Below are 16955 nucleotides of genomic sequence, written 5' to 3' on the forward strand. Positions count from 1 at the left end.
TTATTTACTTTTCCTTCTACCTCCACCTCCTTAGGTTTTATGGAGGGGAGGGTGATATTTGGCTTGAGAAACTGAGTTCTGTGTCCTTGGAAATTGGGCTATTGATAAGGTAACTTCTTTGTTGTAATCTCAAGGACATTTGCAAACCAAGGGAGACTCCTGTTTTGAAGGATTGTGGTCTCAGCAAGTTAACTATTTAACATTTTATGGCAGTCAGGGGTGCCTGAGGAATGCTACACCTATGGAGGGGAGCGGATGAAGGGGGGGGGGGTGCAAGGCGCCAGCTCTTGCTTTGTCCTCAGCCAGCCACCTGCTCCCTCATCAGGTTTATTTAACTTTTAAAGAGTTTAAAGAGTCTGGGTTTATTAACACTTTTCAAGCAATTATTCTCCACAAACAGATGCCCTAGAAATTTAGGGAAACCCAGAACTTGGTGGGGGGCTTGTGGGAGGTCCCTGAACTACCACGAAGCCCCCGGGCCCGCAGCCTTTGCACTGGACATGCTCAGGACCGGACTTTGTTCTGGACCCTACACCCAAGCCCCTCTCCCTGCACACACACGCACGTCCCGCGCTCCACCACCATCACTTTGCAAGACGGCAGCTTTAACCTCCTAACTTCATCCTCTCCAAGCTGCAGAGCTGGGAAGTCCTGAGGTCAAGGTGTGAACAGGGTGGGCTTCTCCAGAGACCTCTCAGGAAATATGAGCTAACTAGGGCCGCCAGTTCTAAGGCGAAATCATCTTTTCTCCGAAGAGATCCTTGGGCAAACTGTCCCCACCCTCAAGCTTTTGGCAAGTCTTAATTCCCAATGACTATCTCTGCAAAACGCAGAACGGAGTTGGAAAGGGACAAAGAGAACTCCCGGGCAGCTAATGGGGACCAGGACGGGGAGGTGACCACCAGGTAGACCCCCTGGTGTCAAGTCCTGTGGGTGAGGGTCTAACTAGCCTAGCTCACGCCTGACCCCTGCCCCCCACCTTGGCCATAGAGAAGGGGGATTGCCTCACGGACCCCAGTGAAACAGAATTCACATCCAGGCTGCCTGAGCGCACGGGGGAAGTCCCCAGGACTTTCCAGAACTTGCTGGAAACTGCTGGGGTTCCCCGAGCCCAGACCCAGCCCGGGTACCACATTGTCTCCCAGGAGTGCCCGCCCGGAGGCCACCGAGACTCGGGAAAACCGGTTTCCAAGATCAATTCCCGGAAAGCCCTGGGCGACAGGAGATTAAACGGATTGGGGCGGGACCGGGCCCTACCGCCCGGAGGGCTCCGCTGCGTGGGCGGGTCTGGGTCCGCGCGCTGGGGGCAAGGTCCTGCGCGCTCGGCCCGCGCGCCGCCATGGCTCTCAGGGCTCCGAGGGGACGCGCCGCGCCCGCTGCCAGGTGCGCGGGGCCCCAGGACGCGGCCCCCACTCGGGGCGGGCATGAGGGCTGGGGGAGGCGCACACTGGGCGTCAGTGGCCCCCGGGACGGGCGGGCGGTGTGTGCGCCTTGGAGTCACCAAAACGCAGCTCGACGTCCGCCTCGCAGTCGCAGGGACGCGGAGCCGGACGGGAGGAGAGGGGCGGCTGGACCGAGGAGAGGGAGGGTGGGCCGCGGGCAGGGAAGGGGAACCCGGGGCTGGTGCGCAGAGGCCACGCCCCGGCAGAGCGAGGCCTGGTCCCCATCCCCCACTGCGTAGGACGCGCTCTCTTGATCCCGAGTACCCCCTCCTCCAGCAGCGCCAGCACCAGGCCCCCAAAACACCCTCTTCCCCCTGAGCGCTGCCGCGTGCCCCCTCGTCCAGCACACGCCCCCTCCCGCTCCCTGCCGCCTACCCCCCGGAGTGCGGCCGTGTCCCCAATCCCCACTCTCTAGGACACGCCCGGTCCCCCACCTTGGTTCCGCACCCTGACAGCACCGCGACGTCCCCTCAACCCCACCCTTGCTCCAAAGTGGGGGCATCCCCGCTTTGTTCCGTCCCCCCCATGCCAGCACGGCCGCACCCTCCCCCACTCTGAGACACGTCCGGTCCAGCACCCGCTTCCCCGCCTCCCAAAGCGCGCGGCTTCCTCCTTCTGGCACCGCCCCGCCCCGCTCCGGCCTCCGGCCCGCGGCCCGGCCTCCCCCAGCCCAAGCGGAGCCTGGCCCACCCCCACATCCGGAGCGGAGCCCTGGCCCCCAGCGCTAAGACTTGCCCAGTTCCCGAAGACCCCGTCGCCGGAGCGCGGCCGTGCCCCCTCCTCCCCCTCTCCTCAACCCTTTGGACGCTCCGCCTCCGCCCTGTGCCGCCGGGCCCTTCCCTGCCCCCCTGCTCCCGACGGCTGGCGCACGGGGGCGCAATCAGGGCACAGGACAGCACTGGGGGCTCTGCAGGCCGGCCCCGAGGCACGCTCGAGCTGCCACCCGAGCAGGAGGACCTGGGCGCCCCAGGCCCTGCGTTCAGCCGGGTTAGGGGGCGGGCAGGGTCGGAGATCCGCGTCCGGGACGCCCCAAATCCCTTTCCCGCGCGGTCCCTAGCGCGCCCCGCGGGGGCCTTGCTGGCCACGCGCGCCCCAAGACCGTGTTGTCTCTACGGGGTCGCACCAGCAGTGCCTTGTCTCCCTGTCGTGGCCGGGGTGCCCTGAATCCCACATTCTTCCTTTTAAAACGCCTGTGTCCCGCTGCTCCGACCCTCTGGGTCCGCCTACCTCCTGTCGGGTGGCTCCGGGGACGAAGGCGCGCTCCGGCCGCCTTTGCACCGGGAAAGGCAGGAAAAGCGCCCCTGGAAGACAAGCGCTCAGCCCTTTAAGGAGCGCCCCCGCCGAAGTAGCAGAATTAAGGACCAACGGGGTGAGGAGGAGGTTAAATCCTGATGCAGGGCGAACGCACGTGCCTTCCCAGCAAGCCGCTTGGGAAATGCCCACTGAACATGACAAATCCTGGACGTTAATTTGGCCTTGTTGGTTGTCTCTCCAGGGACTTTTTGTGGGGTCCGCTCCTTCTGTGTGTGCTCCTGAGGACGTCCGAGTTAAAAGCCGCAAATGCCCTTCAACCCAATATTCTACTGATAATGGCAGACGATCTTGGCATTGGGGATCTTGGTTGCTATGGGAACCGTACGCTCAGGTATAACGGGCTGGTGATGCAGGTGGTCCTAGGGGTCGTGGGTGTCTGTGTGGGAGAACGCATGTGGGTTATGATGTCTTTGAAAGCTGCCCGTAGTAGGAAAGCCCTCAGGGCATCCGACGTGAACCCCCAAGAAATTATTTTTTGACCGGGAAGCTGGGTCTGAAACTGAAATGTTCAAACACCATGGCACTCGGGTGGGTGGGTGTATTCCTTTCTTAGTGCTGCCGGAACAAAAGGGAACAAATGGAGTAATTTGAGACGCAGGAATTTCTTCTCTTCCCAGTCCTGGAGACCAGAAACCTGAGGTCCAGGCGGGGCAGGGCCGAGCCCCCTCCAGAGGCACCAGGACAGGGTCCTTCCTGACTCTTCCAGCTTCTGGAGCTCCAGGCGTCCCTACGCTGGTGGCCACATCCCTCCCATCTCTGCCTTCCGTCTTCCCGTGGCTTCTCCTCTGTGTCTGTATCTTGTCTTTTGTCTCTTACCAGGACACCTGTCATTGACTTTAGGGCCACCCTGATCCAGGATGAGCTCATTCCTTGATCCTTAACTAATGACACCTGTAAAGACCCGTTTACAAGTCAGGTCCCATTGACAAATACTGGGGATTAGGACAGGACAGCTGTGCCCCTGAGGCTGCTACTCACTCGCTGTGGGGACCTCAGCGGACCTCGGTGGACCTCCGTATTCACAGTACGCAGGCTCCTGAGTCTTCCCTCCTGGCAAATATGTGCACGATGGTGTTTGCATGATCTGTGCAGCAGGAGACAAGAAGCACCTCATTCCGTTTCTTTTAGAAAGACCACCAGGACAGCATCACATGATCTGTCTTAACCTTAGCAGCCCATGTTGGGACTGCCCAGGATAGACCCAGGCCCACGACCTTTGGTCACGGCCTTTCCAACAGCGGCAGACACTGCCCTGTGTATGCAGGGACCTTCCTCCCCCCAACGCTGAGCCTGCCCAGTTATACCTGCCGGGACAGACCATTCCCCCAACAAAACTGGACAATCCATTGGCTTCTGGTAGCTTCCGAAAAGTCACCACGATGCATTTTAGAACATTTTCACAGCCCAAGAGCACGCCTTGCCCTCTCTCAGCCATCACTCTATGTAATGGACTGGATCGTGTACCCCAGGATTCCTAGGACGAATTCCTAACCCTTCAGGACCTCCTGCAGCCTGCCAGTGTGTGTTAAGAAAACTTAAGCCAAGAAATTAATGGAGAAACTGGGATTGCATACCCAATACCACCGCTAGGGGGCAGCACCCATGACATGTGTGTGTGTGGGGGGGGTGTGGGTGGTGGTAGTGGTGGTGGTGGTGTTCATGTCCAGTGTTTCTCCTTCCAACTAAAATATAGGCCAAGCGCAAGGACGGTGTTTGGGGACATCCTAAAGGCGGCGAAAATGTTCTCTTAATTTAGTGCATTGATGAAGACATTGAGCCAGCTGGCCCCATGGGTTGCAGCGCGACCCTTACCCATGTCGAGCCCATGCCCCTTGCAGTCAGCCTATGAGGAATGTGGGCTTTCTGCCCAAACCTACTGCGCTTCCATGGTCTTCATATTGTTGTCTCCACAGCACATGCAGCCACCCCAACACGAGCAGGGCACATCCTTTTAACAGTTTTGCCCAAGCAAGCCATCAAGGCTGACAGGTAGAAGACGTAAAAACCACCCGGTTTAGGGAAAGCTACACCCTGTCTTGGCTTTCGAGGGGGAATTGACTGCACATGCTCTAAGGCATCTGTGCCTTCATCCTTTGGAGATTTGCTGTGAAATCATTCCGATTCCTCCAGCACATAAGCCGTTCTTCACTAGTAAGTACGTCCCATAGAATTCTCTCCAGGAATCAGGGGATCTGCTGTGCCTAGATACCCTAGAAAATGTCAGACACCGTTATTTACAGTCACTCCGCTGGCTCATGTGGGACACAGCAGGTCTGTGTTTCATATCTTGTCTCGTAAGAAAGGGAAGTCGAGAACCTGCGAGGTGTGTAATGAATGTGTAGTCACCAAGGGTCAGGGGAGCAGGAGGTCAGGACAGAAGAGGGAGCCCTAGGACTGGCTCTGTGGCCCTAATCCTGCTTCTCCGTATCTGTGCCATCAGTCATACGTCCAGCCTCAGTTTCCCCTGTTCACATAAGGCCTTTGGATAATCTCCACCTTTCCTTCTGGGACCATGATGCAAAACGTGAAAGTGAACCCCCGCCCCAGACATGTGTTAATGACAGAAACCAATCTGCAAATACATGTGTAACCTGCTTGTTTTATTAGCATAATAGGAAGAAAAGATATGTCTTCTTTCAGGAAAATGTCATACATGCCCTGCCCATCCATTCCTTTTTTGAGAGTCACTGGGTGGTTTCTCAGCATATTGGTATCACTTTCAGACACTCCCATACTTTCCCTCTGTTTTTAGAATAAAAATATCCGATCCCACAGGCCAGAGGGTTATTTAAAAGAGAAAGAATGCATAAAAAAATGAAAGGCACTTGAGAGTAATATTTTAGGATTATCTTTGCCAGTCAGCTTGGTTAGGGAAAGAAGAAGATGACATAAATTGATTGAGAAGCACAGAATTTAAAAATCAGGAGCATTTTTCCTGTCTTAGGGTATCTTTTCACAAGTGGAGGAATGAGATTCTGCAGAAGATTTCTGTGCAAGGTTGAAACCTGTGGTATTTTTCATTCTGTTCCCCAGTGTAGATAATCATGAAGACATGTGTTGGACATAAATACTTGATAGAAGAGAGATAGCTAGACAGACAACGGTTGGATGGATGGATGGATGGATGGATGGTTGGATGGATGGATTGATGGTTGGATGGATGGATGGATGGATGGTTGGATGGATGGATGGATGGTTGGATGGATGGTTGGATGAATGGATGGTTGGATGGATGGATGGATGGATGGTTGGATGGATGGATGGATGGTTGGATGGATGGATGGATGGATGGATGGTTGGATGGATGGATGGTTGCATGGTTGGATGGATGGATGGTTGGATGGATGGATGGTTGGATGGATGGATGGTTGCATGGTTGGATGGATGGATGGTTGGATGGATGGATGGATGGATGGTTGGATGGATGGAAGGAAGGATGGATGGATGGAGGATGGATGGATGGATGGTTGGATGGATGGATGGATGGTTGGATGGATGGATGGATGGTTGGTTGGATGGATGGTTGGATGGATGGATGGATGGATGGCTGGATGGATGGATGGTTGGATGGATGGTTGGATGGTTGGATGGATGGAAAGATGGATGATGGATGGTTGGATGGAAAGGGGTGGAAGGATGGGTAGACAGATGGTTATTTACTGGTACATAATAGATTAGATATCAAGCTAGAGATAGAACTTTTGTAGCCTGAGAAAATAGGTCAAAGCTAATATAACTATACTTAATTGGTAGAATCCTATAAGCCCTTGTAATTCGTGTTCATAGTTTAGTTAAAAATAAATTTTTATAGTTGGATTATTGAAAACAACCAGCATGAGTACAGAATGGGTGATTTTTTTTTTAATAACAGCATTTATATTTGGGTTGGTTGCAATTTTTTAAAAAGTCCAAGATGAGCAAAGTGGCCAGAACGGTCTTGACTGACACAGCTGTTCCCTGAAAACAGAGGCATGGCAGGGCCCCAGCAGCTGCCCAGAGCAGCAGGTGTCTGAAATACTGACCTCAGCTGTGGTTTCTGGGCATGCAGGACGAGCCTGGAAGCCACAGCTGAATGAGTACAGACAACAGCTTGCACACAAGAGGGCAAGGGGCACTGTCTTTAAATAGGAACAAAGCCATCAGGAAAAAAGCTTTAGTGGTCCCAAAGTGGACGGGTGGTTGTGAACTATCATAAAATCCATGCTTAATGGAAGATATGAGCCTGAGGATGGACATACTTGTCCCACAACCTCCAGAACACTACCTTCGGTGGATTTTTTAAGTCACGCAGATAAGGTATAATTTAATGGAGGTGTTAAACCCTCCTTGGCACTCTCTAGCTCCGTGACCAGGGACGAGTGACTCAGGCTCCCAACTTTGCTTGTCTCCTTGCAAACGGGGAGATCACTCTGCTGACTAAGAAGTCGTTGAGTCTAAAGATAACACAGGGATTCCAAAAATGCAGCTTTTCACTTTAATAATCTCCAAAGATGTTACACTATTGTATTACTACACTAACTTAGAAGTTATTTACTGGCCTCCTATGCATTTACACCAAACATCCTTTGAACACTGTCCTTCTGCCCCTCACCTCTGTGCTTCTCCACCTTTGAGGATTTTGAAGGATACAGTTGTAATTTTTCATACTTTTTAGACCACAAGTACTGTGTTCACCCCCAAACAAAAGGAACAATTAAAACAAAAAATGTGTTCTTCAAAACTGGCAACACCCATCTGAGTTAGTAAGAAAGGTATTTACCTCAACATTTGGAGGATGGTCTTGGCAATGGTTTTGATGCGTCTGAAGTTCTTGAATCCAAAAACCCACATTAGGACTTTGGGATGCCCACCGGCTCCCAGAAGTCCTTCAGGAGTCATCATATTTCTGTCCTCTATCCACAAAACTTATGGACGGGGATCCTCTGGGTCACAAGGCTTTGGAAGAGACTTGTGTCCAAGAAAACAGCATCTACTAGTATAGGACTCAGCCTGAGCCTGCCCAGACCTTCAGAAAAGCCATGGTCACGTCTGCATACTTCTCCCAGGGCACTGGGAGAACAGGGACCCTGAGGCTCCTCCCCATAAATAATGGTTGTGGACCATTGTCAACTCCCTCAGCACCCTCCGCCAACACTCATACTCAACAAGAAAGGCCTCCAGCCATGCCTCAATTCGTCTCCAAAGATGCCTTTGACCTTGGGCCATTAGAACACCTGCCCAGTAAGGAAATTTTAGGTATCATCTCTCACAGATTTTATTCTGGCCAGTGGCTTCACTCTTCATGTCTTCCCGTGTCTCTTTAATCCACTTGCCCTCTGCCATTTAACCCATCCACATGGAAACTTGGTGGTACAAACAGGAAAGGCATGGTGTTCCTTCCCCCCATTGGATTGGGAAGACCGTTTCCCATTTGTGAACTAGAGCGTGCTCACAGAGGAGCAAAGGGTAGCGAGCTGTAAGGGACCCACCTTTGCAAGCCAGTAGGTTGGTGTGGTCACAGCCTCCTGGCAGACAGGAGTAGACCGTAAGACCAAGACGTTGTGCAACTCTTATCCCTACACACAGCAACAGCATCCAGAGAAGCTTGTTCCTGGCCCACAAGACCTCCTCCGGGTGATGCGATGGGCTCAGACGGTGGCTATGCATGCAGTGGGCCGGGCTGCAGCCCCAGACCCCGGGACAAGGGCTCAGCCCCTTTTGCAGCGAGAGGTCCTCAGTCCATGTGCTCATGCTGGTTGTTTTGGGGATGGGTCCATCTGCCTTTGCAAGACACCATATGCAACTAATCATAAAACCCACAGGAAACACTGATGTACTCCATGCCATGCCCTTTGGTGCAGGGATCCCTGTAAGGGCTGTCTTGACAGGGATGTTTGTGTGTGGTTTACTCAGGACGCCCAATATTGACCAGCTTGCAGAGGAAGGCGTGAGGCTCACCCAGCACCTGGCGGCCGCCCCCCTCTGCACCCCCAGCAGATCTTCCTTCCTCACGGGGAGGCACTCCTTCAGATCAGGTCAGTGTTGCCGGGACGACTGAGAAGGGGGCAAGCCTGCGTCTACTCATTACTTGTCCTCAATGTGATCCGCGATGGTCGAGATCCAGGTAGAACGGTGCACATTTAATGGGCAATGGTATCCCCTCAAATGACATGAAGACTGGTGTGTTTTAGGTAGTCATGCGATGATTGGGTTGATTGGGAATTCAGAGACGGAAACTCTGCAAGGGTAGCTGGTTATGGTTGACATTGTGTTTATTTGTTTAAATATTTTAGTCCATCTGGGTGTGTAGTCATGACTTCAGATAGGCTTTGGGTGAGCATATAGGAAACTAAAGGATGGTTCTCAAAGATCCCACATCCTAAATCCTTATATGGCAAAAGGGACTTTGAATCTGGGGTTAGGTGAAGGATCTTCAGATGGGAACGTTACCCTAGATTATGCAGGTAGCCCAGTGTCATCACCAACGTCCTTCTAAGGGAAAAGTAGGAGGGTCAGAGTCAGAAAGGGACAAGGTTGGTGAGATCCTCAAGGTTGTCTGTCTGCTTAAGCTGAAAGCAGGCACTCCCATGACCCAGGAATTCCTAAGGAGGAGCCCAACATGTGCACACATGCAAGTTCTACAAAAGATGGAATGAGAACTTCACAGCAGCACTGAACGTTGTCTGTACATCTGTACGTTGCAAACACAGACACAGTTCATCAGTGGAAGAGGGGGTTAATAAGTGAGTACATTTACATATTGGAATATTGAGGTTTAGTTTGTCCAAGCTGCTGTATGGAATACCACGGAAGGACCAGCCTAAACAACACAGATTACTTTTTTGACCATCTTGGAGGCTGAGAGTCTGAGATCCAGGGTAGGGCTAGTTTCCCTGAGGCCTCTCTCCTTGGCATATAGACTCTGCCTTCTCTCCCTGTCCTCACGTGGCCATCTGTCTGTAGCTCCTCTTCTTATAAAGACCCCATTCCTATGGGAACAGAGCCTACTCCAACGACTTCTTTTTTTTTTTTTTTTACCTCTTTAAAAGACCTGATCTCTTTTAAAGACCTTTTCTTCAAACACGGTCACATTCTGAGATGCTGGGGGTCAGGTTTCTATGTGCAAGATGTTAGTAGCAGCCACTACTACTAGGGAGAGCTAACTCTCCCCACAAAGTTGTGACAACCAAAAGTGTCACCGGGTATTTGCCACGTGTTCCCTGGGGGACAGAATTACCTTTGGTTGGGAACCACTGCCATAGATAGATAATGTACAGAAGATACAGAGATAGAGATAGATAGATAGATGATAGATAAATAGATGATAGCTAGATTAGATAGATAGATAGATTATAGATAATAGGTACATAACAGATTGATGGATGGCTAGGTGCATAGATGACTAGATGGGTGTATGAGTGGATGGGTGGGTGGATATATGGATGGATGGATAGAGTTAGATGATAGATAGATGATAGATAGATGATAGATTACATAGATAGATAGATTATAGATAATAGGAACATAACAGATTGATGGATGGCTAGGTGCATAGATGACTAGATGGGTGTATGAGTGGATGGGTGGGTGGATATGTGGATGGATGGATAGAGTTAGACAATAGACAGATAGATGATAGAGAGAGAGAGATAGGGATGGATGAATAGCTAAGTAGGTAAGCAGTTGACGATTGATAGATGATACATGAATAGATGGGTGAAGAGATGATGGATGGATGGATAGAGTTAGATGATAGAGAGAAACAGACAGACTCTCTCATGCCAAGGCAGGGTTTCTCACCCTCAGCACTGCTGACATTTGGGCTGGATGAGTCTCTATGGTGGGGGCAACCTGGGCACTGTAGGGTGTTTCCCCCAGCTGAGGCCAGCAGCGCCCCTCCTGCAATTGTGAAACCCAGACCAACGCCAGACAGGTTGAAGGGTCAGCTTCCTCCCCAGGCAAGAACCCTTGCTGTAGTCAAGGGAGAGTGAGTCCTTGCTCTCTGCTCTGCTCCGCAGGCATGGAAGCCAATGATGGGTACCGTGCCCTCCAGTGGAACGCGGGATCAGGCGGACTCCCCACGAACGAAACCACGTTTGCAAGAGTCCTGAAGCAGCAAGGTTATGCAACTGGCCTTATAGGTACTCATAGCATTCAGGGAGCAGGAGGATCAGCCTGTTTCCCTACCAGGGGAAAAAGTTACATGTCAGAACCAAAACTGGGTGCTGGCCCTATATGACCTCTCTTGGATCGGTCACACCGTTGGAACTTCTGTCATTGACAAGCCGTTTGAATTCAACCTCTTGGGGGATTTGCCTCTTTCTTTCCATTCCCAGGCTTTGTATTAGGGGTTGGTCTCCTAGACACCCGCTGCCTGGCACCTGCCCCAAAACCCTAGCCTCCAGAAGGAAAGCAGACGTTAGCAAACCACGTCTTGCAAACATTTTAGACACAGAGCCACACTTATTATTTAGGGAATGATGGAAATCCTCTGGAGAGCCAATTCTTGAACATCATGAGTCAGGGGCCAACCTCGTAAGACCCCCTTTCTGAGAATGGCACTCCAACACCTGTTAGGTGGCTTCCTTACAGATGGGCACCCACCTGTCATGGACCAGATGCTTGGGAACACTTTCATTCCTTGCTCAGCCTGTGTGATTAGAAGTAGTGTCTCCTCTTAACAGGAATCTCCGAGGCCAGATGATGAGGGCGTCTTCCCCAAACCCTTGGTCAAGGGAAGACTCGATCAGTTCTGTGTGCAGGGGGGTCAAGGGAAGATTCAATCCAGTCTGTTCCATTCAATTCCTCACCAGCTCTTCCACACTCAGAGTCACTGTTGAGTTCACAGGGAACTGTGACATCCCCACCTTATCAACATGGTGATTGGGTTTGACATGGGGTAGTCACCTCTTCCGCCCTCCCTTTTAAAATTTCCTGCTACTTTAGAAATAGAGATTATGTAGACTTACTTCCCAGAGTTCTGGAGGCTGAAACATCCAAGATCCAGACTCCACGTCTGGTGAGGACCTCGCCCTGCTTCAGAGATGACCGTCTTCACTCTGTGCCCTCACATGTAAGAAGGCATGAAGGTCTCTTTGGGGGCACTAATCCCATTCATGGGGGCTCCATCCTGAGGACCTGATTTCCTATCCAAGGTCCCAACTCCAAATACCATCACCCTTACGGTCAGGTCTCAACATAGGAATTTTAGGGAGACACAGATACTCAACATATCGCATAACCCATTTTCAAGGGCATTTTCAAGGACTTTGTATGCATCTGCTCTGTCACCTGTATTTCTCTTCTCAATCCTGAGAAGTAGAGTAAAGTTTCTTACTCACCCAAATTGACTGGAACTTTCCATCACCAACTCACCACCGTTGGGTCAACGACCCAATGTCCTTGAGCCCACCACGACCAGGTATCTCATACTCTTTGGGGGTGGGGAATTATGTTTAAAACTAGGTAAGTGGATTCATTTTGTGTTTACTGGACTTGAAGACCTGCGTTTCGGTTCCTTCTGTGAATCTTTATTCTTCTGGTGCACACACCCCATCTGGACTTAGACAAGGGTGTTCTTCACCTTCCAAGTGGTAGACAGTGGACAAGATGGAGACCATCCTGTATACTTTCCTTCTCCACCTGTTCCACCCCATCCCGACCTTCTCACTTCCTTAAATGTAAGCAAGGATAGAAAGGGAGGTCTCCAGGCTTGGAACTAGAACCGATCCTACAGGTTCTGAAGACCCTGTGTGAACCATGGGAGGGAAGAACAGGGTGGGGACCGTGTTTAACCTCTGTACTTGGAAATTATGGTGACTGGTACATTGGACCCTTTTCAGTCCTATTTTGTACCTAAATGTAAGCTGGCTAAGCATCTGGAGAGAACCCAATTCTTGTGTATCCTTCTAGAATCTGATATATGGGCTTTCTCATGTTCCATCTCAAGGTATTATAAAATTACAGTCTTTGGGAAAAAAATCTCTTAGAAGCACTTCTTGCTTACTTGGTTACTTCTACTCTGTGGTAAGATTATGCTAGAACCAACTCCTTTTATCAAGGGGCTGTCTTTTAAGTAAGAAATATCCATAAATGATATTTTCTGAGTTATTTAATAGCAGAATAGTTATTTAATAGCAGTCTAGGGTTGCAAATTTTTAATAGTTATTTAAATTGCAAATTTTTAGTAGTTATTTAATTTATTAAATTTTAAAATAATTTAATATTTTAAATAATTTTAAAATAATTTATTAATATTTAAAATACTATATATAGTATATATAAAATACTATAGTATATATAAAATATATATATAAAATACTATAGTATATATAAAATACTAAATATATATTAAATATATATATTTAATAATTTAATAATTTTAATTAAAAATTGCAAATTTTAATAGTTATTTAATAGCAGTCTAGGGTTGCAAATTTTAATTCCTAACAGCCCAGAATATCTTGAACCTTTAATCTCATGACCTCCATACGTTTGTTCGGTATTTGCAAACGGCAGGGTAACTATATAATCCGAATTTTTGAGAAGATGACTGGGGTCAAACAGAGAACCTCCGTGTGTGTTCTTGTCTAACTTCTTGCTCTTATCTTCAGGAAAATGGCACCAGGGTGTCAATTGTGAATCCCGCAACGACCACTGCCACCATCCACTGAACCACGGATTTGACTATTTTTACGGCATGCCTTTCACGCTTGTGAATGACTGTCAGCCAGGCAGGCCCCCAGAAGTGGACGCCATGACTAGATCCAGACTGGGGCAGTACACCCAGATGGCGGCTCTAGGGGTCCTGACCATTGCGGTTGGCAAGACTTGCGGGTTCATCTCTGTGTCCTGGAAGGGAGTCCTGGGGGCAGCCAGCCTCGTCTTCCTCTTCTTCGTCTCCTGGTATGCCAGCTTTGGGTTTGTGCGTCGTTGGAACTGTATCCTGATGAGAGACCATGACGTCATAGAGCAGCCCATGGTTTTGGAAAGAACGGCAGGTCACATGCTGCGCGAGGCCGTTTCCTATATTGAAAGGTAAACCCGTTTTTAAAGAGGAGATGAGTTCTCATAGTACCTGAGTCCCGATGGGGTGATGGGTTTCAGGGACCCAGGTGGCTCAGATAGTGTTGAAACAGGTGCCATCGTGTCTGAAGCATGTTTTTCTTCTTTCAGGAATAAGCACCGGCCATTCCTCCTCTTCGTGTCTTTGCTACATGTTCACATTCCCCTGGTGACCACAAAACGCTTTCTCGGGAAAAGCCAGCACGGCTTATATGGCGACAATGTGGAGGAGATGGACTGGCTTGTAGGTGAGTCAAGGCACGGCCATGCGTCATTCGGTCTTGGCCTCACCGCTCAACTCTGGTAACAGATGGGGCACCTCAGTATGAACCAAGTTGCAATAAAGAAGAAGAGAAAAGGCAAAGAATTGGGAGAAAGTTCCCCATATCATTCACGTGCTCCTTCAATCTACTTCTGCACAAAATCATCCTTTTACAAAGCGCATTATTTAAAGCCATCATGAGGAGCACCTGGGTGCCTCAGTTGGCTAAGTGTCTACCTTCAGTTGAGGTCATGGTCCCCAGGTCCTGGGATCAAGCCCTATGTCAGAGCTCCCTGCTCAGCGGGGAGTCCGCTTCTCCCTCTCTGTCTACTTCTCCGCCATCTTTATGCTCTCTCTTTCTCAAATAAATACATGAAACCTTAAAAAAAAAAAATAAAGCTATCATGAGATATTACAGAATGTGAAGCAAGGATGCTCTATCATTCAGGGCAACAGACCAACAATGCATTCCTCCCGTGGCCTTGAGAAAGCCCAGAGAGAGCCGATGAGATGGTACATTCTGTTTGTTTTTACTTTGACGTGTGGTTGATACACTGTTACCTTCCCTTCAAGTGTATAGAGATTGCTAAGAGAATGCAGACATCTAAATCCTTGCAGGGTGCGAGGGCTTATCCTGGAAAAGCTGTAGTGCTACGATGCATCAAGTAAAGAGGCAGACAACCCCAAAACGGGAGAGTGGATTACATCGTGCTCTAGAAACATGCATTTCCAATGCTGCACAGTCCCCATGTGGTGTAAAATCTTTCCTTCAGGGCTGTAGATGTGTGCACTTGGTCTCCATGGATAAAGCGAGTGCATGGCTGGTAGACCGTGCTGCTCTCCTGAGCCTTGCCCCCCTCCACATGCAGATGGAGGCTCACAGCTCTGGCTTCCTCCTATCTTGATGGGATTGTCCCATCAGGACTCTTTCTTACCACACTCCAACCCCATGCAGTCATTATGGACACATATGCCAACAACATATTGGCTTTAAGCCATTTATTTTGTTTTCTGTATTAGTGACACCTTTGTAAACAAGATTCTGAATCCTGTGGAATTGGGAACATCAGAAAGGGTTCACACTGTGTGACCACATTCGTAATGACGGTGACTACACAGTCCCCTTATGGGACTTTCTAGCAAGAAAGGGCAAATTTGAGTTGAATTTGCTGGTGGTGATTCATTCGCTCTGCCCTGAATTGTTCTGTTTCTTTTATAGGTGAGATCCTTAAAGCACTCGAAGTCTACGGTTTGAAAAACACGACATTCACGTATTTCACCTCTGATCACGGAGGACATTTGGAGGCAAGAGACGGACACGGCCAGCTGGGGGGATGGAATGGGATATTCCGAGGTGAGACCACTGGATATTGGGGGTTAAGAGGCAGATGTGGGAACCACCAAATGATTCTCAGTGTTACAGCCTGGAGAGCAAGCAGAAGGGGGAAAGAGTGTGCACGTTCAAAGGGGGATTTCTTGAACAACCGCTCTACACCAAATCCTATACGCGTGCCAAGAGAGAAAAAAAAGACACATGCCCTTCCCTTAAAGGGCTTATATTTTAGTAGGACAGGGAGATCTGCAAATAAATAATCAAGATAAAATTAAAAGAAATGCCATCGTAAATCAAACATCGCACTGTAACTATAACCTTAGTTACGTGTGTCTCTGTATTCCACTCTATCTTGTGAGATTTAGGGCATGGTACCTTTATATTGCCGTATTTTTAAAAGTCTGATACAGTCATTTTCTCCATGATTCATGGATTCCGTATTTATGATGTCAGCTACTTGCTAAAATTTATCTGCAACCCCAAAATCAATACTTGCGATGCCTTTGCACTCGTTTGAACAGCAATAAGAATATCAGTCGCCCGCCATGCATGTTCTCAACCACGGTTGGGTGCGGTAACCCTGTGCCTACATTTCATCTCTCAGACATAGACATGGGTCCTTTTCATGGTCTCTTTCATGACCACGTTTCTGTGGTTTTGTTTGCTTTTTGTTGGTGACTTTGTTCCTTGAAAGGGCCCGCGGCTGTAGTGCTAAAGGGCTATCCTCTGTCTGCAAGGGCAAGACGCTTGCCACACATCTTATGGAGAAAGTGTGTTACATGGGCTTCATCCAGCCACGAGTTCTAGCGCTATTGGCCTCGAATCCTGTGCAAATGAATCATGATTTCTACCCAATAAGGAGTCTTTAAACCAAAACACACAGAAATATACTGATTGGTTGATGGAAATTCAGGGACCAGAGTCTTCCTGGAACCAGGCTGTGTGTTACACACACCTGAGAGTCACCATTCAGTATGTGCGGCGACTTTGTAGAACATCGCTCCAGGGAACAATGAGAGTTCACGGTGTATGTTCCTATGACTTGTGAGGGGATTTTCCCACACCGGTCCTCCATACACGTCCCAAAGCTGTATAGTAGCTTCTCATTGTACCCAGTGGTATGTTCTGCAAACAGCCTACCCCTTGATTTCTGACTGTGGGACCCAGAACGAAGTACCCACCCACCAAGCCACCCAGCCATGCCCGACTCCCAGCCTACAGAACAGAGATCTAGCACATGGCAGTGGGGTTGCTCCTTTGCCGTAACTTGTTTTGCAGCAGTACAAAGTGAAGGCAGGCGCATGACAGTTTTTGAACTGCAACAAGAAACCCATTTATTTAGCAAGATTCTGAACACATCCCTGCCCGTTCACTACTCACCTTCTGTGACATAGGATTGTTTTATGGGTACTTCTTTGCATTTCCTGAAGACCCGATCTGGGCCCCAGGCCATTGCTAGGGGTCCCAGAAATGAAGATGAACCAGGAAAGGGGGTAAAGGAACAGGTGGATGAAGCGGCGAGCAGGTGGGAGAGGAGGAGAAGAAGGGGCTTCCAGACCCA

At 49.5% G+C, this 16955-nt stretch overlaps 1 protein-coding gene across 1 annotated transcript in view; it reads left to right on the forward strand.

Annotated features, from left to right (window-relative positions):
• The first annotated feature begins 1081 nt into the window (after positions 1 to 1081).
• Positions 1082 to 16955, forward strand: part of LOC309855839 (arylsulfatase D-like) — a 21375-nt gene continuing 5501 nt past the window's right edge. The window contains exons 1-7 of the mRNA XM_082716491.1: positions 1082 to 1383; positions 2938 to 3087; positions 8649 to 8770; positions 10754 to 10876; positions 13349 to 13772; positions 13911 to 14047; positions 15281 to 15415. Of these exons, the coding sequence (XP_082572617.1) occupies positions 1340 to 1383; positions 2938 to 3087; positions 8649 to 8770; positions 10754 to 10876; positions 13349 to 13772; positions 13911 to 14047; positions 15281 to 15415 (1135 nt within the window). The 5' untranslated portion in view covers positions 1082 to 1339. The remainder of the gene's footprint in view (positions 1384 to 2937; positions 3088 to 8648; positions 8771 to 10753; positions 10877 to 13348; positions 13773 to 13910; positions 14048 to 15280; positions 15416 to 16955) is intronic.

Source organism: Mustela nivalis (genome assembly GCF_964662115.1).
Source record: "Mustela nivalis genome assembly, chromosome: X".
Classification (NCBI taxonomy): Eukaryota; Metazoa; Chordata; class Mammalia; order Carnivora; family Mustelidae; genus Mustela; species Mustela nivalis.